Source organism: Lepisma saccharinum, chromosome 1 (assembly GCF_977018435.1).
Source record: "Lepisma saccharinum chromosome 1, izLepSacc3.1, whole genome shotgun sequence".
NCBI classification, from domain to species: Eukaryota; Metazoa; Arthropoda; class Insecta; order Zygentoma; family Lepismatidae; genus Lepisma; species Lepisma saccharinum.
This window is the reverse complement of record NC_139229.1, coordinates 49963663-49987103: the sequence shown is the minus strand read 5'-3', so window position 1 is coordinate 49987103 and position 23441 is coordinate 49963663. Positions and strand designations below refer to the sequence as shown.

General features: G+C 38.4%; 1 protein-coding gene across 2 annotated transcripts in view; it reads left to right on the top strand.

Annotated features, from left to right (window-relative positions):
• Positions 1-23441, top strand: part of LOC145994962 (ferric reductase 1-like) — a 270899-nt gene that overhangs the window by 224660 nt on the left and 22798 nt on the right. For both annotated transcript variants that reach the window (XM_083131498.1, XM_083131504.1), the window contains 4 exons: positions 10414-10771; positions 13673-13764; positions 16995-17187; positions 20728-20919. In XM_083131498.1, coding sequence (XP_082987624.1) covers positions 10418-10771; positions 13673-13764; positions 16995-17187; positions 20728-20919 — 831 coding nt within the window. In that variant the 5' untranslated portion in view covers positions 10414-10417. The remainder of the gene's footprint in view (positions 1-10413; positions 10772-13672; positions 13765-16994; positions 17188-20727; positions 20920-23441) is intronic.

The following is a 23441-nucleotide window of genomic DNA, read 5'->3' as shown; positions in this document are numbered from 1 at the left end:
TGTCTTTGAATAACTTTCAAAACCAAGCCACAAAATGGTAATTTACATATACGTCATTGTGTATCCCCCCACCTAGAACTAAGCAATGCAATATCACGTTTAGACATTACTGCCCACGCCAGTGTCTTTGACCACTAAATATATTCTAATTTTCCACAAACATCTATCCACTCCATGCCCTCGTTCTTCTCTTTTGTATACAACTTTCAATTCCACTATGTAAACTTTTCTTCGGAATTCAGCTTTCATGAACAATTGTACAACCTGTACGAAGATGGAGGGATAACGTTGAAATGGACGTAAAGGAAATCTGTAAGAATGGAAAAGATTGGATTGATCTTTCCCAGGATAGGGGACAGATGAAAGGATTGTGTTGCCGTAGTCATAAAACTTCGAGTTTAAGAAGGTACATTGGTTAATTTCGGCATTTTGTATCCTATCATACAAACAAGTTGACGGAATAATTGAAGAAATCTAGTAATGTAATTTCAAGCTACCACTTGTGTTCGAATGACTTCGACAAACCCAATTAAACCTTATCACACCTAGGAGTATGTGCATTTATCAGCACTTCCTCCTCGCAGGGCTACTATAAATAGAAATGTGCGAGATACGAGTAGGCTTGCCGTAGCATAGCAAGCAGCCTGTCTGAGATTCAACACGGACGTTTGTCTTAATTGTCGCAGGAAACTATAGTTTTAGTTTTACTTGACCTTCCTTTTTTAAGGAAGTAAGATTCCATAAACTCTGTTATGTGTAAAATAAAATTTAAAAAAATAGTGGGGGAGAATAGCCCCCCAGTATCCCCAAAGAACTCCATAGGCAGGAAAAGGTGGCAAAATGAGGGCTGAGTACTAAAAAAAAAGTATACGTACCCCCCTTAAAATCTTGGGTACATCCAACGGCAAAAGAAACAGTATGCGAATTGTCCATCACCATTTTCATTGTTTTCCACACACTGATAATATCGAATAGAAATAAAAACGTTAATAAGTAGAGGCCAACCGCCTGGTTGGAATCAATAGAATTCAATTCCTTGAGCAACGCAGGATGTAGAATGAAAATAGCGATGGACCATTTGCCTATTATTATCTTTGCTGTTGGCTGTACCTGTACATACTGTCTGGTTTCTCTCTTGTTTATTCAATTTCCAGATTCAATGCTTGATCGATGACCATGCTACAGGCAGTTTTCGAATTGAAGGGAGTAGGAGATTTTCCCCCTCTACACTTTCTTTCCATGCCTTTCTCCTTCTCATTTTAGTTCCCACCCAGGAAAATAAATCACCCTACTATATTTTCTAACTTTTTTGTTACAATTCATACAAAATTCACATCAGTAATTTCTCTTAATTTGAAGTTAAAAGAGACTCCAAATTGTTGGTTATTATACCAAAGTTCACATTAAATTGATGGTTTGCAAAGAAATTTTGTAAAATTTTCATCTTACCTATAGTCCACCTCTTTTCGCCGCGACCATCGACGCAAGTGCGCATGCGCTGACTGAACGAGAGTACTCGGAGAGGAGTAAACCGGTTCAACAGTGAAGTTTAACACACTTTAACGTGACAGACAAAATACGTCAAAAGGTGAGTTGAGAGTTTTAAAGGCGACCACAAACACGACAAAGGAAGTGATAATGATCAAAACAACGGAATGGATACGAACGAAATACTGTCTGTAAACATAGACGAGTTTGGTTTTGCAAAATGAGAGGGCACCCCGAATATTGAACTTCGTAGCTATCTAAGAGAAGTTCGCACTTTAACTCAGATGTTTAGAATGGCATGCACATTGTTTCTTGTTCTGATTAGATTAGCCTGAGAAGATAATTGTTTTGTGTAAGCAGTGTATCACAATAAGTCAGTCATATCGTAACACTTTTCAGTTATCAGAACCTAATTACTTTATGTAACTAAGAGTAATATTAGGGATATAATTTTAACTTACTGTGACATGGCAGTGGTCAATCTCATAGCCTATCCCCCCCCCCCACACACACATACACATACACAATATAATTGAAATTGCCTGACGAATGACTGCAACAGTGGATAATGAGTGAATGAATGGAACAGTGGATAATGTTGAAAATAGAGGACCTCCCCTATGATGTAGTGGTATCATCGTTGACTTGTAATCAAGTGTTCGATACCCGGTGCTCCTGAATTCGTGAAATGGCTATCTTGCTGCGCCTTTTATGTACTTCGTGTTCTGTTTGTGCACTTTCCTTTGTGAGCAACAAGGTATCCCAAGCTTTGAGCGATGGATACCCCCTCCCCTGACTCGATGCAGCAATTCTTTGATCTGTCAACAGCCCACGCAAAAGTTTCCGAGATTGCGTTTTTTTTTTAAAAAAATAATAATAACAGCAGCAGGTGGGTCACGTGAGCGCTTACTCGACAGCGGCGCTAAAACATAAGCTTCCCGCTTTTCGCGTGGAGTGAATGACCTTCGTATTGATCCCGGAATCAATTGTTGCCACAAATGTTTCATAGTTGCCTCCTAATACTCGTGCCCAGTGTCTCTGTCATTGTTTATGAAGACAAAGTAGACACGCACGACTCTTAGTTTCACTTTCGTGTGGTTCAGTGTGGTGTTCATGTAACGATTTTTTTATTAAAAGAAACATGAATCGCGCATAAGCGTTGTGACAAGCGAATGGATTAGTGATTTCCTAAAACTATTTTCCGTCTGCTGTAAGAACGAAGTCACTGTAAACAACTACACATTGCTTCTGTTCTCTTTCGTTTTGACACTACGAGATAAACTAGATTTACCATGAACATATGTAACCACCGTCAACAGGTTGACAATTTGCACAAGTGACCATATTTTTAAAACAACAAAACAGGACTGAAAAATGCACACATTTGAATAAAACTGTTTCGTCATAAATATTTATATTTGAAAACTAACTAACTCTCTAGCCTTGTTAACCCCGAAGGTTTATGGCTGCAGCAACACAACCTTTCCCTATCCTGGGCAAGATCAATCCAATATTCTATCCTTACCCATTTCCTGTAGGTCCATCTCAACATTATCCTCCATCTTCGTCTTGGCCTTCCTACAGGTCTATTACCATCAAGTTTTCCAACAAGAATTCTGTAAACTCTTCTTTCCTCTCCCATTCGTGCCACATGGCCTGCCCACCTAAGTCGCCTTGATTTAATTATTCTAATAATATCTGGATACGATACAAATTATGCAGTTCTAAATTATGCAACCTTCTCCTCTCATGTGTCCTCATGGCCTCTCAGGTCGAAATATTTTTCCAAGGATTTTATTTTCAAATACTCTGAACTTATGTTTGTTGTGTTTGAAAACTGATTAAATGAATAAATAATGTGTAAATAACTTACGTAATATGGTAATATTCACTCTATCAAACCACAAGCAGTCCTTTAGAATTGGAAGTAATTCATTGATATTTTGCCGATCAATGGTTCTTCAGTACATCCTTGTTTTCAAATAACATTTAGTAAAAGTTTACACACGTGTGATTAAAGTTCACTGTATTAATCAATATAGTTTTCAAAATTTGTACTGAAGAAGTGTTCTCGTTACTTGTACACAAACCAGTGGCGGCGATTAAGGGGGCGAGGTGGGCAGTTGCCCCCAACACTTTTTGCCACTTTTCCCCCCGCATAATGCTACCTTATCCACAAACGGAAATGTACTGTCTTCCCCCCCAGTTTTGGCACCTTGCCCCCCGATTTTGGAACTCAATCGCCGCCACTGACACAAACCATTCATGTACGATAACATGCGTTCAGCGGGGGCATTAGTTCCAGATAAACAGAGAAGAAACTCCAATATTATAAGAAAATTGGAATATGGCACATTGTTGACATTGAAGTGCGAAATAATTTCTACCTAACAATGCCATAGTAATAGTAGAGAAGGCAGTGGCGTGCCCAAGGGGGGTTGGTAGGGGTTATAAGCCCCCTTTTGGCACAGTATTCCTAAAAAAAGAATGTCAAAGGTAGGAAAAGATGGCAAAATGAGAGCTGACTACCAGGAAAGTGTACGTAACCCCTCCCTTTCGAAAATCCTGGGCACGCCACTGAGAGAACTTATATTGTTGCAGTAATTCTATGCCGCAAGTCATGCCACAAAAAATGGAAATTTTGGCGTCCCGTTTTAGGTTTAAAATCGGGACAGAATCAAAAAATGGACTGTCCTGCCAGGTCACCTTATACAAACGAAGTGACTTTTCTACAAATAAGTGTTAAGTGAATTTTTCAATGTCATACCAAAGTCTCTGTCTTGTCTCGGAGCATTGGCGTTCACAGTGGGGAGGGGATGTGAAGAGGCTACAGCCCCCTCCGAAATTAAAAAAAAAATCAACAATTTCCAATAAAAGCATTAAAAACTCGAAAACTCAGAGTGGTAAATGCAAGCCCCATAAAATGACCCCTAGTTGGCATTTTTGAGAGTAGAACATCCTAAATATATGAAATATCTTATTGTGTATGCCGCCTACTAGAGAGCAGCCAGGGGCGCCAACTTTTGAAAAACATTGGGTTCTTATAAGTTTAAAAAATCTCAAATTATCCCTTCATGATATTGATGCACACCATACTCGCTATTTTAAATCTGTTATTTACTGACTTCGATACACAAATATGTAACGGTAACAAATATAATAATAATAATACGACAAATTATTAAGTGCGCTTATGTCCCCACTGGTCCCTTTAAGTTGACGCCACTGAAAGCATTAACTTATACAATTCCAGTCCCTCCCGTACGCCAGTGTTTCTAAGCGTCTCGTCTTTGTAACATCTCGATACCATTCCCAAAGAGGAACGCACAGGAAATTTGATTCTGTATTATCGAAACTTCGGTCTGCGTGCCTTCGTTTATTAATAGCAAAGAAAAAGAAAAACGTATTAGGGAATGAGGCTCAAGATGAACAAGAATGCTTCGCTCTTGTAAGTACTGGTTACACCCACATGAAAACTTAACCCTAGCTTCTATTAGCCTAGTTTGGTGTTTGTATATTGACACACTCTTAACTGTGGTCCATAATCTTAGTTAAACTCGCACGTGGCCGACTATTCAAAAGGGATCAATGAGCATAAAAGGGCTTTTTTTGTCTTACGAGGTCAAAAACGACACGAAACCTCCACTGCTGGGAAGTGTGTGTGTTTACACGACCTACTAAAGGAATGAGTATCTAGTAATTCCATCGTGTGCCCCTCTGTCCTCATTCAAAGGTAGCTGACGAGCAAGCCTTTCATGAATTTCTTCGTAGCAGCTGAGCACGATTTGTAACTATCATTGACGTCGATCATACTGTGGCAAATTTAGGTAAAACGAAACGCACATTGATCTTTTCCCCCAAAATGGTATCTGTAAATTATTATAACTGATAAACTGAAGTTGAACGTTGCTTATTTCTACTCGTGAAAGTGAAAAAACTTGTTGGGCTTGCTAAGCAGAGGCTGTTCGAGCGGGTCTTTCCCAGTGGCGTTCTACTGGTTACTGATAGCTAAACTTGACCTCCTGTTGATGGTGATAATGATAACAGCATGTAGTGCAGTTGAATTAACATAGTTCAGACAATAATAGAGAACATTCAGGCATTGAATTTGTTTTGGCTTAAAATTCAATGGGCTGCTACTGTGAACACGACTGAATGTATTTCAAGGAAACAGTGGCGGCGATTAGGTTGGGGGGCTAGGGGTGCAGTTGTCCCCCAATTTTCGCCACTTTTGGCCCCGCACTATGCTAAACCTTATCTACAAAGGGAACTATATTGTCTTTGCCTCCCCCCCCGTTTTTGCAACTTTCCCCCCTCGGTTTTGGAACCCAATCGCCGCCGGAAAATAAAATCTCATAAAGAGAAGAGGTTTCTGATTTTTCATGGCAGAAAACTACATACGCGGTGTGGGGACATATGTTACTTTTAATGCTACTTTTTAAAATAATATTTACTACTGAGTTACTAATTTTCATCAAAATACGCGGAGAACTGTTAAAAGGCAGATCGTAATTGTTGTGAAAACTGTAGAGCTATTTTCACTTTTTACAATGTGTGTTTTTGTTTTATTAACCTTTTGTACCATTTTTCACATTGACTCCAATTAGAAGTATGTATTTTTCACATTTATACACGCAACTTTACATGAAGCTATCACAAACTGTACTTCTACTCTGCTGAATATAATTAATTCATATAGTATTCTCCCTGGACAGAACATTTTTGCCACGAATTGAAAGTGTGTTACTTTGTTGCTAATATTACAATTGTAATTTAAATGAGTTTCAATTACGAGACAACCAAAATAAATCAGTGATGTAATCGGCAGGAGCATTAGGCTTGATTCACATCTACGATCAAGCAACACTCAGGTCATTCTCCCCTAACGCTCCGCTCACGGTCAGGGGGTATCCACACTAGCGGTCAAGCTTCACCCCGGTCAATAGCCCAGTCAATAAAGGTTTCATGTCGGGAATAATTCTGTAAAAGCTGAATTTTGGTCAGTTGTTTAGTAGTGCAAAATCCCAAAAGTCCCCGCCCCTCCTCTCGGTGCTTTCTCCCCAGCGCCCCCCCCCAAACATCAATTTCGCAGACTCTGTTATTGACCTATATCTCCGTAACCAATCAATCGTAGGTAAATCTTAATCCTCATTAGATGGGTTACAAAAGAGATTGTTTAATTTTTGTATAATGTCGGTGGTTTTGCCGTAATTTAAAAAATAATCTTCAAAAAGTGAATTTTTTGTACTTTTTCAAGTTTTTGCCTATTGACTTTTGAACAAATTAAATGACAAGAAACAGTTTCGAATAAAAGTTGTAGCCTATTTTATAACCTTTAAAACGATATAAGTTTTAATGTATTTTAATGACGGGTACACCATAAAATGTGTCTCCAAATGGAGGATAGTACCAAAAAAGTCTCTCTTTATCACAATCCGGCGGTAAAGTCCGGAATCATTGACTTTTAAATAAAAACAAGCTTGCTAGAATTAATTGTTGTACGTACCACCTAAGATACGTTCAGTCGAGTAGCCAGCCAATCGCCATTTGCGTTCTGACTGCCGCCATCTTGAAGAGAGTCCGCCATATTGGATATTTTTGATTTGATATATATCTGGAACGGTGGCACCTATCAACTTTCGTTTTTTTTTTTTTAGAAATGTTCCAATAATATATTAATAAACCTTGTTTTGAAAAATAAAAATATAGTACATTTGGAAAAACTCACTATTTATAATATTTTGTGTGAATAGCGGCAAGTTGAAAGTCTTAATAATTCTCGAAGTAAACAATGGTATTTTATATCTTGAAAGGTTACGAAATGTTTGTTAGAAAACTTTAGACGAACTGATCGCTTAACATACGATTTTTTATATTTATAAATTTACATTTAATAATATTTTTAAAAGAAATATAATTTATATACAACCTAATTTGCTTTCTGAAAAATACATAAAATGCAGAGCGTGAACAAGAGGGTTAGTGATAGGTTCCGAGTTGAGATGACGTCAGCGTCTCTCTTGTTGATTGTATACTTCTCGAGTTATGACTCGCTTTCAAGCTGCAAATGCATAACGACCAGAGATATTACGAAAATATTTGCATTCTACCGCTGACAGAAAATATTTTTTTCTGGGGAAGACTGGTTGTTGAATCTGCGTTGTGAGAATGGAAAGGAAACGTTTGTTTTTTAGCACAAGTGTCCACAAGTTGCAACAGGGGTTACCCTGCATTGTCTAAAAATAGAATTTCAAGCAGCTGCAAGAATCGGCGCTCATTTTTCACTGCGTTCTAGCTTTTCGTCCGTGAATGTTGTGCGTAGGTGTCGTTTTGTGCCCAAGTGCGAGGACATTTTTTGGGTGCAGTGACAATTTTTTAAAATAATTTTTGGGGGTTTTCTCCCTTCCCGCTCCATATATACGCCAAATTTGCATAAATTTTGCATTTTGTGCATTTTTACATTTTTCGGTGGGGCGGAGGGAAACACCATTTTTTAAAAGAAAAGTATTTTTGATGGGATTTCCCCCCTTTCCCCCTCCATATGTACGCCGAATGTGCATAAATTATATATCGTCCGAATCTGTGATTCATTCTGCGTACAACGGTATAACTTTCATATCTCTAGGGCATTTAGTTTCTGAGCTATAGTCATTTCAATGTAACTCTGCATTTCGCTCAATTCCGAAGCTTGAGACAGTTTCGTACAAACCTTTCGTTTCAGGGGTACAACTCGCGTAATATTGGTCATATGACAAAAATGAAAATATTTTTGTATTTCTTACATGCCAGCGATAATTTCTATGTGCATTTTGAACTTTTCATATCCTTTTTTCGGGGGGCGGGGGAGAAGCCCCTTATTTTCTTTAAAAATATATATTTTTCAGGGGATTTCCCCCCTTTCCCACTCCACATGTACGCCGAATGTGCATAAATTATATATCGTCTGAATCTGTGATTCATTCTGCGTACAACGGTATATCGTTCATATCTCCAGGGCAAATAGTCTCTGAGCTAAAGCCATTTCAAGGTACCACTGCATTTTGAAGCTTGAATCAGTGGCGTGCCGACCATTCCTTTTTGGGGGTATAACTCACGTTACTTTGGTCATATGATAATAATGCAAATATTTATGTGTTCCTTACATGTCAGCGATCATTTCCATGTGCATGTCGACACTGTTATGTATTTTTTTCTTGGGATGGGGGAGGGGAAACTCCATTTTTTCCCCGAAATTTTGGAATTTTGAGTTAGCCCCCTCCCCACCGCCACATATACGCCGAATTTGCTTAAATTTTATATAGTCTGAATCTCTGGTTCATTCCGCATACAACGGTATATCACTCATCTCTCTAGGGCAATTAGCCTCCGATCTACACTCATTTAATTGAAACTGCATTTTGCTCAAAATCGGCTCGGGACCAAGGGAGTTACATGTGAAAATGGCCTTGGGACTCAAAAGGTTAATATAGAAACCTTTGTTCACTTTGTAAACGCTGACAGATGTTGAGATAAGACTTTAAAATGTCATGTGGAAGAAAACCACCCCCTCCCCTTTTCTCCAATATGCAAATTAGCTATTTTTAGCCAAAATGCAGGATTGTACATATTGCGTCATATTTCAGCCTGTATGAGGACTAGAGACTTGGAACAAGTTTCACTTTGTTGCAAAAGGTCTATTCTTTGAAAACAATGCAAACGTTTGACCCTTTTTTCCAAAATAACGGGAGACTTTTTTTCATTGAGATTTGGGGACTTGGTCCCTCCCAACCCCGTTTTTCTCACTTGGGCTTTCTGAATTGTACACGGTCGCGTGCTCCGATGTTTTTGCTTTCAAACAAAATGTATCCGAAGTAGATTGCTCAAATAGTCTGAGATATAACGCTTTTCTGAAATAAGTGTAAAAATTTAGAAATCGCGCGCAAAGGCTGTTACTTTCGAAAACCGGCCCGGCTGTTTAGAGGTTAAATACATTCTTATCGAAATGTAGGCCTATTCAACTTTATTTCCAACACGCGAACCTTGGACGTGCGGAGGTTCCTATCCTGCATAACAGATAACAGTATGAAAGTGATCAGGCAAGGTGTACAGTCGTGGGAAGAAATACTTCCCCTGGTATTAAGGCTCTATGGGGAAGTACTTTTTCCCATGACTGTACCCTATTTACACTTCTTAAAGACTTAAACACTTACGTAAGTGCGAATGCTTTGCATGAACATAATTGCAACCCTAATATGATTGTCTAGGACTATTGTTTTATGTATCGTCTTCCCTGCTTACATTCGTAGGCATGGGCGTCCGGAATGGGGGGGGGGGGCGAGTAAGAGAGGGTTACTGCCCCCTACCCTAAAAATGAATTGTCAATCTAAAGTCATATATTTCACACATACAATTTAATTTTCATTCATGGTAGTTTTTGCTAAATTATTGTTATGGCGTTGCAGGAAGTTGCTGCCTTCAAACTGAAGGAGTATTTTTCAGGGGTAATCCTATAAGGGGAGGGGGGATATACCTTGCTTGTTCTTCTGGAAAAATTATACAGATATCCATCGTCGTATGTACCACTTTATGCATTTTTAAAAGTAAATTTGACATTTTTTCTTTGTGAAACACTTGAATTTGTAATTAAAACAATATACTTAAATACCATGTATTGTCTGTCCCCTTCTCAAATTTAGGGTGTATATATAATAATAATTAGAAATGTTGCAAGTTAGTTAATAATAAATTATTCAACGTTTGCTTTACCATGAATGTTTGTTAATGGACTTGCAAAGTATTGCTTGCACAGCACCTTGCATTCGCAAATGGTGTCCCTGTATGTGTTCGCATTCGCAAATGGTGTCCCTGTATGTGTTAGCAATAGTACTCATTCAAATTCCACAGAATATGTTGAGTAACCACATCAATTTAATTTGTTCTTTGCAGAAAAATGAAGAAGACAACTGTGATGGCGGCGTTACATATTTATATCCTGCTGTTTGCGATGATGAGGTATGTCAACAGCTACTCAATGGGTGCCCCAGATGCAGCTTGCAATACAATGAAACCTGGCCACGGTGGTAGTGAATCGCAATCGATCCCTGCCCCATACACTGTTACGACATCTGGAAGGCAGTTAGTACAGGGCCAGAAGCTGGAAATTTTCTTAGAATCTCCTGAAGACGTGGAATTCGCTGGATACCTTGTCCAGGCACACTCACCAAATCAGCCTGGAACAGCTATTGGAACTTTCGAAGTATCTCCTGATGATGGAAAAACACTTCTTTGTGGAAAAGGTTTCCAGGTAAGTCTTTGTACTTTGGTAACAGCTGGTTCAAATAGGTGAAAATCTAGGCATAAATGCAGGTTTTCATCTTTTAAAAAATTAGATGTTATTAACGTTGCTTCAGATACACAAGTAGCTTTAATTTAATTTCAAAAAACCATGATGCAAATGCCAAGGAAAGGAAGTAAGGTAAGTTCTGAAAATCTCCCATCAAAACTCGGGGCACATAATTTTTAAAGGAGCTGAGAAGGGGGAAAAATATTTCCTCTCACTCTCAAAACTGCTAAATAATATACAAGGTGGCGCAAAGATAAAGCATGTTTTTGGAATAAGTGCAGTGGCGGCGATTAGGGGGCGAGGGCGGCAGTTGCCCCCTAACTTTTCGCAACTTTTTTCCCGCACTATGCTAAATCTTATCTACAAAGGGAAATATACAGTCTTTGCCCCCCACTTTTGGCACCTTGCCCCCCCCGTTTTGGAACCCAATCGTTGATTTTCAAGATGCAAACGTTTTATTAACACCAAAACCATCGACAGAGTTGATTTAAGTATGGAAGATGACGTCATTGTTGCTGTACACGCATTCGGAGCATCTTGAGGATTTTCTTCCATACTTAAATCACTGTATACCTACCTATCCAAACTGCATTTCTTACCGATGATTTTGGTGTTAATAAAACGCTTGTATCTTGAAAATGAACAACGTTACACTTATTCCAAAAATATGCGTTCTTTTTGCGCCACTTTGTATAACGTGTCCCCTTTGCAGTCCTCGACCAACTCTGATAATGGTTCCAGTATGGAAATAAAAAGTTGGACAAACTTATTTTTTTGTTATTGTGCTGTTTATGTGTTTTGTGTTGTTTTAACACTAAAAAATATACTTATGCCATAGTCACTAAAGATGATTATTTTTATCAGGGCATGGCAGCATTTCTAACCTGAATATTGTGAATTAAATTTTCACAATGTAAACCTTAAATTGATGCAACAGACAGTGTTGTACCAATACTAGAATAATATCCCCCAGCTAGCAAAATTTTTGCAAATCATCCCCCCAGCTATCATGTGGAGTCAGTCCATGGGGACATGGTCGTAGGCAGGAAAAATTTTCGGGGGAGGGGGTTAATTCATAATTATTCCCAGGGCGTCGCCAGAAATTTGAATAATAGAAATAATAATAATTGTACAATAATAATTAAAATTTCATAATAATAAAACAATTTTATTCCATAATAATAATAATAATAATTATTATTATTATTATATTATTGTTATATCCTTGAGGGGGCTTACTCAATCCAGCAGATGAGTGAATATCGAGCATAAGTTTCTTTTTTTCTTTTTTCTTTTTTTTTTTTTACGTTTCATACAGTGTGTACTGAAATGCACAATTATTTTACTTCGTCATTAAACTTTAGATACCTTCAAGAAAAGACTTTAAAAGTTAGATGGAAATTTTAGTCATAAAGTTTTTGTTGTTTGACTTTAAAATTAAATTTTTGGAATTTTGAAAAGTGTGGAACCAGTTATTCTCTTTAAAAGCTTAGCCTGGTGCATGGATTGTAACCTCAATCGCGAACGTAATGCGCTACGAATCTGGAGGCACTAGGTTTGAACTCCTATCAAGAGGGATTTATTTTCGACTTTATCGGACGGGGAATTTAAAAGCTGGAAAGGGAATTTTGGGACAATCATAAGGGAATCTTCAGTCTATATTCCTTGTGACGCAGGAGCAACACTGGAAAGATGACAGCAGAAGTGATAATGGAGGGGCCGCGGGTGGGCTGCGATTCCGAGAATAAATCCTGTTTCACTCAACTTTCAGAATTCCAAATGTATGAAAATTCTAGCTCGATCGTTTCAACATTGTCTCCTTGTATTTTTGTGATGCTTCGAAAGAAAAATTGAAAATTTGTTACAGATTTTGGTTTCTGAACATCCATTAATGCAACATGTCATTAGTTTCGGGGGGGGGGGTTTGAACCCTAGAAACCCCCCTCTAAATACGGCCATGCATGGGGAGTGTACAGGCGCTGTGGAAATCTTCCCACCGTAGGGTAGAATTTTTGGGTAATTGGTACAGGTTTACAAGTTGATTGAGTTGCATAAGTGTTCTGATGTGTTGCTATTCTAAGCAGAAGAAATAAAACTTTGCGACATGCAAAGAGGTGATGTAAAGGAACTGTACAGATCACAATGGAGATATGTTTTCCATAAACACCCATTTCCTGTACAGAGTCTGCCGTACTTCCATTCTAAATTTCATTTTCGTAAAGGTTTCCAGCTTTTGAACATTGCAGAAGACCTTCAATCTCAACATCCCAAGTTCCAGGGTTTGAGTTCTGGCCTAGGTGTAGGTGTTCTCTGAGAGACCCTACTGGAACTTGGGTCTGAGATGATGATTTTTTTTTAAAGACACATACACGTATTACTATTCCAACACTTAAACTTTCCTTTGCCGATCTTTGATGCAACTTTTTTCCAGCCCTTGCCAATGTGGTATTTTAATGTAATGCAATTTATTACATATTTAAGATTTATCTCTACTTACTGCAACAAATTGAGGTTTAATTTCACTCTTAGTAACACATTTTGAATCCCTATTATGTCACTGTGGCATCTGAAGTGCACAAGGAAGGGGATGGGAGAACCAAAAAAAAACCAAACATATTTGCTCTTTGTGACTGTACCATGTATTCTTTCCTTCAGCAGGTCTTTAGTGTGTTTTACCCAATTTAACTTTATTTGTTTCTTTTGCCTGGAACTTTATATTCAATGTGTCTTGTATCTTCATTGTTTTTACCATGAGTCTACACATGCAATACAAGGAAAGAGGTACCAAGGCACCTATAGCCCCTATGGCTACTTGTATTCCTATTGAATAACAACTAATAATAATTTATTGTTCATTTTCAGAATTCTGTTACTCACAAGGACAAGACAAAGAAGAAGTCTGTGAGATTGGAATGGGAGTCACCATCAAATTACGAAGGAGAAATAACATTCAAGTAAGCATAGGATTTTGAGAATTAGCACAACATGCATATCTGTAGAGTTATTTGGGCTGCAAGAAGAAAATGTGGATATTTCAGCAAAAAATGTAGGTTCGACCAGGACTTGAACCCAGCTGGCATACCATGCCATTGCTCGGTATGCCAGAGACCCGGGTTCGAATCCTGGTCGAGCCTGCATTTTTCACTCAAATATCCATGTAGTACATATGTGTGTGCCTAATTTAATGAATTGTTTGCATTTGTTTGTTAATTATACAAGTTTTTAAAATATCACAAGAATAGCTTTTGCACTCAAAATGCAAATGATCCCTGCTTAGAAGTCAGAAATCAAATAACTATGTAAGGAAGAATTTTAGATATAATTGGTTTAATAGCATTCTGGCAAAAAAAAATAAAATGTTTTAGTATGTACACTTGTATTAGTGGTAGTTGTAAATGTATTCATTTCACAATTACTAATTGCATTTCTTGCTTCAGTTTAAATTTGTTTTCATTAATCAGTGAGGGTTTTTAAATGCATACTGTTTTCAGTTTTTCTGCTTTGCTACTTTTTTGTACAGCTTTCAGAGGCTGTACAAAAGTACAGTGTAACTGTAATCAACGGTTTTCATGAGCCTACATAACATAGATTGGTGTTTATTTCTGCACCGAGTATCTGGGGAGGAGCAGGCCAGTGGTGGCACCAGAGTTTCTGGTGCTGTTGGGTCATTGGCAGTGGTGGAAGCTGGTCCTAAGAAGATGGCAAGTGTTGTTTTAATACAACATTCAGCTTACATTAGCTTCCCTAGAAAGAGGGAGATGGTTGTAATTTTTATCACCCACTTTTGCCAGTTTTCGTAAGGTGTTTTTTTTTTTGTTTTTTTGCATATTCCTCCCCCAAACTAACAGAAAAGTAATAACCAACTTTGTTGTACAAATTATTGTTCACAGGCAAATAAAGGAAGTTACTTGAGGCTTAGAATGAAAATTATAAATTTAGCTTTGGAATCCTAGGCCATTCATTACCACAGTAAGAGAATGCACTTGTTCATTTTCTAACCCTTTTTCTGAGTGCACAATATTTGCACAATAATGTATCATATTAATAAAAATAGTATTTTGAGTTTGATAGCATTAAGGGCATGCGGAACAGTTTCCACGGGGCTCTTCCCAAGCTCTTTCCTCCACTCCATGGCAGTGTTGTCAACTTAGCTCTCTTGGAGCCAGATCTGGCTCTTTCATGCATTTTTTTGGCTGCGAACTGAGGCGACTGCCCCGTGCCCCACCCCATCTTATTTGCCCAGTTACTTTTTACAGCGCCATGTTTGATGTGAAATTGACATAATATTGTTATCAGGGAATCCTTTATTTTCGATTTCATACAACCATTGGTGGATTATTGAGATGGACGATGCTGCCAGATCTAGAGTGTGAAAACTAAGAATAATTTGTCATCAATTTAGTGTTAATGGTAATAGCAGCACCCTCACCCCTTTGACAACTAACATTCCCATAGGAGGCACTTTATCTAGCCTTCGTAAATCTAGTTTGAAAGTCAGTTTTAACTCCAATTAAGGTGAAATTTAGCTCTTGGAATACATGGGATTCCAAAAATTCTTAATCATCATGTTTTTCAAATATGGTGTCCAACTTAATAATCAACATAAGGAAATTCTTCCGCTTGCAACATGGGGAGAAATTCATACTTTTGCATACACCCAGTTTTTTTGTTGTTTTTTTTGTTTTAGCAGTGCCCATTTGGGCGATATTGAAATAAATGCACAACTGGTGCATAACTGTTACTCCTCAACTTAAGGACTTAACTCTTGTGCTATTTAAAAAATTAATTACTTTCTTCGCCAGCAAGTTTTACTAAAAAACATAATATTATTGAATTTGTTTGTGTGGCAACTCACTGTAAAAATCATGTAAATAATTTCGTAGTTGTTAATACTGGAATGGTAATTTGAGATGTAGTGGCAAGTAACATCCAACTTTCTGCAAATTCCAACACTCCCCAGTGGCGGGGACATTATGTTTGTTTTATCCCCCAAATGTCGACATTATGTCCCAAACCGTGGCTGTGCTTTGGGCTATGACTATGGGACATGCCCAGATTAGTCTCTCCTTGGGGAAGCATAACAATTTTTCCTAAGATTTCAGCCTGTGTATGGGACCGGTGGCCACTCACCATCGTGAGAAGTAAAGTAATTGTTCTAGAGTTTCTGGAATTTAGAGCAGGTATAATATTTTATAATAAAGCAATTATTGATCTTTGTGATTGTGTAAACACATTCAGACTATAGTGTTGTATTCTGCTAGCAGTGTCTTCATCTGTCTTGAGTTGTGCTCTTCTGTTTTCGAGAGGCTCAAAAGCTGTAGAAGGCTGTGCTTTCCTTTTCCATGTGATGCTTGGAGTGCATTGGATTTTCTATGTAGCAACCTAAAGCAGAACACCTGCTACTTACCACAGAACCGCTGCTGGAGTTTGTGGCCATAAATTTTTGCAAGAACAAATGTGATGTAAATTAAATAAGGCCAAAACATATAAAGTACATTAAATAATATTTTAATAGTGCAAGCAGTGATTGCAATGCCTGTATTATATCTTTTCCACTGGACGGCTGTCAAATAATGTATATTCATAATCATTTCTATATGTTTCCTTAATTTTTATTGAGAATTTTGCCTGTATATTCTGGTGGGTTGGGCCAGCAGGTGGATGGGCTGAGTTTGGATGGGCCCTGTAAGGAGACTGCAGGTTCATCTGTAGTTAAATGAAGGGCTCTGGTATAAAACATGGTGACATTTTCGTAATTTTTTAGTTACAAAGTAACAAAGTGAAATGTGTCATCCTTCAATTTTCAAGTGAAATTGCCATGTCATGCAATTTACATTGGACTCTGTGAAGCTTTGTGAAATTGGTAAACACAACATGAAAACAATTTATCTACAGTATAGCTTCTAATAACCTTTTAATGAACTCAGAAATGACCAAAATGTCCCTTACCCTGTTTCACACCCGATCCCTTCAAATAATCTATTCAAGGAGTGCATTATTTTTGAGTGCATTTTTTCTTTAGGGAACTTTTAGTGTTTTAGCATTTTCAAGTAGATGGTTCAGTTGGCATAGACTGTCAAAATCCCAAGTTTGGATCCTAGTGGAACCAGAATTATTCACAAATTTTTCAATCACTCATTTCAAAATGTTGGTTACAAAAACTAATAATAGATGTCTTTTTTAGTGCTACTTTTGTCCAGAGCTATGCAACGTTTTGGGTAGGAGTGCTTTCTGATCCGATCACAGTGCGTAAACGTTCTACTGCTGATCCGCCAGCTCCAGTAAGAGAAACTGAACAGGAAGCACCTCGTCCGCCAAGAACAAGCACGACAAGTACAACACCAGAACCACCTCCAATACAAAAAAGTGAAGCAAAGGTATTTCATATGAATTTTCACATCCGGATAGGTGTGTTCATGTTGATATTTATAATTCTTGCATTGCAGGACACTTTTATTTATATAGAATTAATCTAATGTTCATAACTGTGTAATAGCTGATTTAAAGCTTCTGTAGGCTGTAATCTATATCTATGTGTAGTCGCTAGAAGAAGCTATGCCATTTTGTTTGTTAAACTCTCTCTATATACATTACATTATATAAAGTTACCAAAATGAATTGTTTCCCGGTGATTTTATCTACTAAATCCATTTCAACTTTTGTGGGATTTATCTTGGTGATAAAAAGGCATTATGAACACATGTCAAAATAAGATATTTCTGCAAATCTACTATACTATCCGTATTTCAATACTGATTTGCACTGAAGTGTGTTGCGCTAATGTTTACATTGCATTTAATTTCTTTGAGCCCAAACTGTTATTAGTTAGTTGATTGATTGGTTGAGATGGTGGTGTTTTTAATCCACTTTATGCACAGTAAGGCTAATAAGTACTGGACCTACATTTTAAAATGGGATCCCAACAGCGTGTGCCTTCACCGGGTATCAAACACGGAACCTCTTGATTACAAGGCAACGACGCTACCACTGTGCCATCAGGTAGACCCAAACTGTTAAATCTTTCCTTACTTTTGTGGATGCTTGATTTCTGGAAGCTTAGGTATGACTGCAGTACAAAAGAATATGCACAATGTTTTAAATTATTATTATTTTTTAAATAAAGGTCTGGAAAACGATGGGATCAAGGGTCATTAATTTTGGAAGTTTGTACATGGTAAATCTTCAATTACACTGAATATTTTCTCATGGTTCTGTAAATACCTCAGAATTAGTACAGACAATATATATATAAAAGAAAGAGGAGAGAGGAAACACTCACCGGACAAAGAAAAAATTCAAATTTTAGTGATGGTATATCACATCTTCAGGAGTAGAGAGACTTTGTATAACTAAGTGACTAGAGGGGAGAGTAAGCATGACCTGCAGTGTTGCCAGGTCCCGAAGGAAAAAAAAGTGTTGACAGTACCACAAAAAAAATGTTTTTTTCGCCTGGCTTGTCGAAAACTGTGAGTGGTGGGGGGGGGTTTGGTTGGGAAAAGGTGGTGGTGAGGGTGAGGATAGGGGATGAGGGGCGTTACTGGGTGGCCTTGTTCAGGCCTGGAGGTGTGGTTGCATTCATGGTCGATATGTAGGCCCTCTCCCATCTTCTATGTATTGAGGTGTTGGTGGATTGGGGCAAGGAGTGGATGATAGCTACCATTAAAAGGAATATTGTGGTGATTGGTGTGAATGGCAACAGCAAAGTCCAGGTTTTGGGTAGAGGAGCGGTGGTTGTTGATGCGGAGGTTCAGGGCTGTGGATGTTTCCCCCAGGTAGAAGCTCCCATAGATGTTGCACGTGAGGATATAAATTAGGTTAGAGCTGTTGCAGGTTCCTTTGGGGTAGAGGGTGAATTTGCCGGTGGCAGTGTGGATCTGGAGGGTGCGGGAAGTGAAAAATATGGAGCAGGTTTTGCACCTTGGGCGGTTGCATTTGTGAGCAGGTGCGAGTTGATTGTGAGTAGGTGGATTGTGGTGGACCAGGATGTTTTGGAGATTGGGAGGGCATTTGAAGACAACTCTGGGCTTGTCGGGGAAGATGTTTCTGGTGTCAGGATCACTGTGCAGGATGGGAAGGAGGGAACGTAGAGTGTGTGTGATTTTGTTGAGGTGGGGGTGATATTGGGTGACAAGTGCAGGGGGATTGGTGGCAGGTTTCTTGGTGGGAGTGTATGAAGCAGCTCGGGATATTTGTTTGGTGACCAGGGTGGAAGGATATCCACGGTTGGTCAAGGCTTGGTGTAAGCGGAGGTTATAGTTCTGTTGGGAGGTGGCTGAGGTGTTGAGGCATTGACCTCTGAGGGCCAGGGAGAATGGGATGGCTTTCTTGGTGTGGAACGGATGGGAGCTGGAGAAGTGTAGGTATTGCATATGGTTGGTAGGTTTGATGTGGATGGAGGTTTCCAAATGTCCTTCCTTCATGTGCACGTCCACATCCAGGAAGGTGATTTGGTTGGTAGAGTGAGTCCAGGTGAAATTGATGGAGCTGAAGTGGTTAAGTTTGTCTAGGAAGGTGGTCAGGGAAGGTTCTCCATGCGTCCAAAGCATGAAGATGTCATCGATGAAACGTAGACAGAGGAGAGGTTTGAGAGATTGGGTCTCCAGGAACTCTTTTTCAACTTTGCCCAGGAACAGGTTGGCATAGGATGGGGCCATTCTGGTACCCATGGCTGTGCCCTGGATTTGGAGATAGTGCTTGTCCTCGAAGGTGAAGTTGTTGCACATGAGGACAAGGTGAGCTAGATGGGTCAGGAAATTAGTGCTGGGGTTGTGGGGTTTTGGTCTGTTGTTAAGGAAGGATTCTATGGAGCAGAGGCCATGGGAGTGAGGTATGTTGGTATAGAGAGAAGTAACATCGATGGTGGCAAGGATAGTGTTGGCAGGTAATGGTGGGAGAGTGTTAATTTTCTGAAGGAAGTGGCTGGTGTCCCGGAAGTAGGAGGGCAGAGCTTTAACAAGAGGCTGGAGGTGGGAGTCGACAAAGGCTGAGATTCTTTCAGAAGGTGAATTGTAACTGGACACGATGGGTCTGCCAGGGTTGCCAGGTTTATGGATCTTGGACAGCAGGTAAAAAGTGGGGGTGCGGGGGTTGTCTGGGATGAGCATGGATATGGTGGAGGCTGTCAGGCCCTCCGGGGGACCTCGGGTGTGGATAAAGAACAGAATCCAGGACTTTATCCACACCCGAGGTCCCCCGGAGGGCCTGACAGCCTCCACCATATCCATGCTCATCCCAGACAACTTAGTGTTTAAGTCCACTTTATGCACAGTAAAGCTAATCGGGACTGGACCTACAGTTTAAAGTGGAATCTGAACCACTACATGCCTTCACCAGGTATCAAACCCGGGACCCCTTGATTACAAGGTGATGGAACTTACCACTGCACCACGGGGAGGTCCTAGGAGGGGAGAGAGAAGTAGAGAAAGAAGGAAAATGAATAGACTTGGACTTAAGGGTGACAAAATCTTGTCAAGCTACTTCACTCTCTAACCATTCCCACCATAAAGTTTCCAAAAGTCATATTATTGTTATCTGAAGAAGAAACATAATGCACAATATAATATCTACAGTGTATCTTATATTTGCTAAGAGGCCTAGGCACAAAAAATGTATGTTTTTTTTTTTTAATGTGGAGTCTAGCCTAAACTAACACACGTCAATTTTTCAATTATCTGTAGGATGAAAATTCATATTATTTCAGCCTGTTTTTTCCTGACTATGACTAATTGAATTGGGATTAAGAGCAAAATCAATGTGCATAATATGTTGTAATGAATGCACACATTAATTTGCTGTTCTATTATAAGATCAAGAGGAAAACATAATGTATGTTTCCCCAAATGAAACCTTACATATTTTTTTTAATAAACTGCAGATTATGTGCAATAATATAAGTAATATTGTTTGTTCTATTTTAGGAAGCATCTGATCCAATATATAATGGCTGCAATACAGAAAAACTTTGTTTTGGATATCCCAACGATTGTGTTCTTTCGAAAAACTGTCACTTCCTTACCACATGTTTAGTAAAGGGAGATCAGTATATTTTTGAGCTCAAAGGAAACTCGGATGGTTATGTTGCTGTTGGACTTTCAGATAATAGTATTATGGTAAGTATTCTTAATAAATATAAATTGTTATTTTTAAGTTTAAAGGAGACATGTCAAATTAATCCCCCTCGTAGTACAGAGGAAGCCACTGTGTACATAATATAGACAATGCATCAGAATCACAGTAAATGTTATATTGATAATATTTTTTTCTTAATTATTATGGTACATATGCACTACCTTTTTGAGCCAATATCTGTACAGGACTCAAATTACAAATGATTCCTAGCTGGCCGAATAAATTGATTGGTTGATTCACATTATCAACACTGAAAGTTTTAGATTAGAGATTCCAACAGTTCCTTTGCGAGTATTTCTTCGTCAATTTCATCTAATCATCATTCATCGTCATTATGATTACCCTAAGTAAAGAAAAAACAAAGTAAGAAGAATAGAAATTAAAATTGTTTCCCAATAATTTCCTATTTAATCCACCACATGTGAAATTAGTACATTTTAAGAATCCATACTCTGCTGATATTCCTGTACATTGTTTCTTTTTCATGTCAGTTTTCTGCCTCATATGTTAATTCCAATAATGAAGATGAACAGTTATTGTAAGAAAAGGATCAAGGGATATGCAAAGGCGTACCCGTACTCAGGCCAGGACTTCAACTAGGAACCTTCAGTGATGAATATGAGATTTAATCACCCAATGCTGTTGGTCATTGGGGCAGCAATTCTGCTCATTAAAATTACAACTTCCATAATTTTCCTGAATGCTATCATTCCCATAAATTCAACTACTCGAACAAAACTATTCCCAACGAAGCAAAGAGTGTCTGCATGATTGATCAAGTACATCTGTAACTTACATGTTAAAACTTGGGCAAATGCAATCACAAGAATGCCACACGCTCCACTGTCCAGATCAGATGTTGGAAGTGGTTTTTCTTAGTATGTAGCTTGAACCTACTGGTGTGTAATATCACAATTGTAGCTCAGATTTGAAACTCTTGACAAATTTTAAAGAATAAACCAAAACACGTCACTCAAGAAATCTCTGACAACTACAAAAACATTCCGATGATAAAAAACTGGCTTATTACCACCTTTGTTTTGAGTATAGTTTTATTTGGGCCACCTGCATAAAGAAATATTTTATTTGTATAGATATGTAGAACGTACAAATGTGTAATTTCATGAGGAAAGAAGCTTCTAAGCCCAAGTTTTTCATTTAATTTATGGCACCCTTGGTGTTTGAAGACTTTTCCATGGCACCCAGGTCAGAATATAGGCTTTTCTAACACTTGCAGTGCTCAATTAGTGTGGTTAGGTTCCTTGCCTTAAGTTAAAAAAATAAACACATATTTCAAATTCAGCAACATTTCGAATGTAAAAAGTATTAAATAAGCACTTCTTTGGAAGTAAGTCATATTTCATTAAAAATATTGGAACATTTTGCAGTGCCCCTGTAACCCAGCCACAGTGCCCCAGGGCACTGCAGTGCACACTTTGGGAGCCACTGTTCTAAGCAAAGGTGTGTAAGTTTGAAATGAGAGTATATCACCTTGTTAATGTATAGTGCTACACAATATACTTCATTGCAGTGCATTTGCTAACCATTTTGTAATTGGAGAGATGATAGAAACTGAGTTTTAAATCTTGACTAATATGGGAGACCTTGATTTGATTCTCTGTGTGGATGATCTCTGGAATTCTCACGTCAGTGTGTGTGTGTATAAGTTACTCTTGTACTCACCCAGCCTCTTATTTGTACCTGAGGGTAAAGGCAGCCAGTGTGTGGTTCTGATTACACCACCTCCACTAACACTAAGATTGAGAATGTGTAGAGACCTATCTCCGTGCCTCCAGTGAGCTCTCATGCCATGCAACAATGCCCAGTGACAATTTCATTATTTGTTATATGAGAGGACAATGTAAAAAATGAAGAGATTGTCTCATGAATTCATCCAGGTCAGTTCTTTCAAGTAATGAATGAATAAACAATCTTTTATGTTTAACTTCTTCACTCTAGCCTCACACACAGTGGTGGGAAACATTGGGGGATGCTTTCCCCCTAGTTATGAAAATTTTCACAAAGCATCCCCCAACCTTCTGCAATGTCTCAATCTTAATCCATACAAGCATCACCCAGCTACAGATTTCCACTTCGAGCACTGTCCTCACATCCATTTTTTTTAAAGTAACTAAGAGGTCCTATAAGACCATACATATGTCATGACCCTAATGGCTATCCTACTATATTTGTTTAGCGCTCCAATAGAGAAAAAAAATATAAAAATGTATACATAATGAAATAGGTTATTCCGTAAATTTAAACTATTTGGTTGATGCATAAGTTCATAGCATTTTTTTTTACCATGGCAAAAGTATTTGTATTCGATTCTAATTTGAGATGAACAATAGGCATAAATTAAGCAGTAATACATTTTTCTTTATTGTCTATGACTTGTCTACCAATGCTGGGGCAGTTTTTCAATTCAACACCTGAAGAAATCAGCTAATTTGGTGTTAAAGACTTGCAAAGAGTTCTCAATCCATCAACCTTCAAGGAAGCT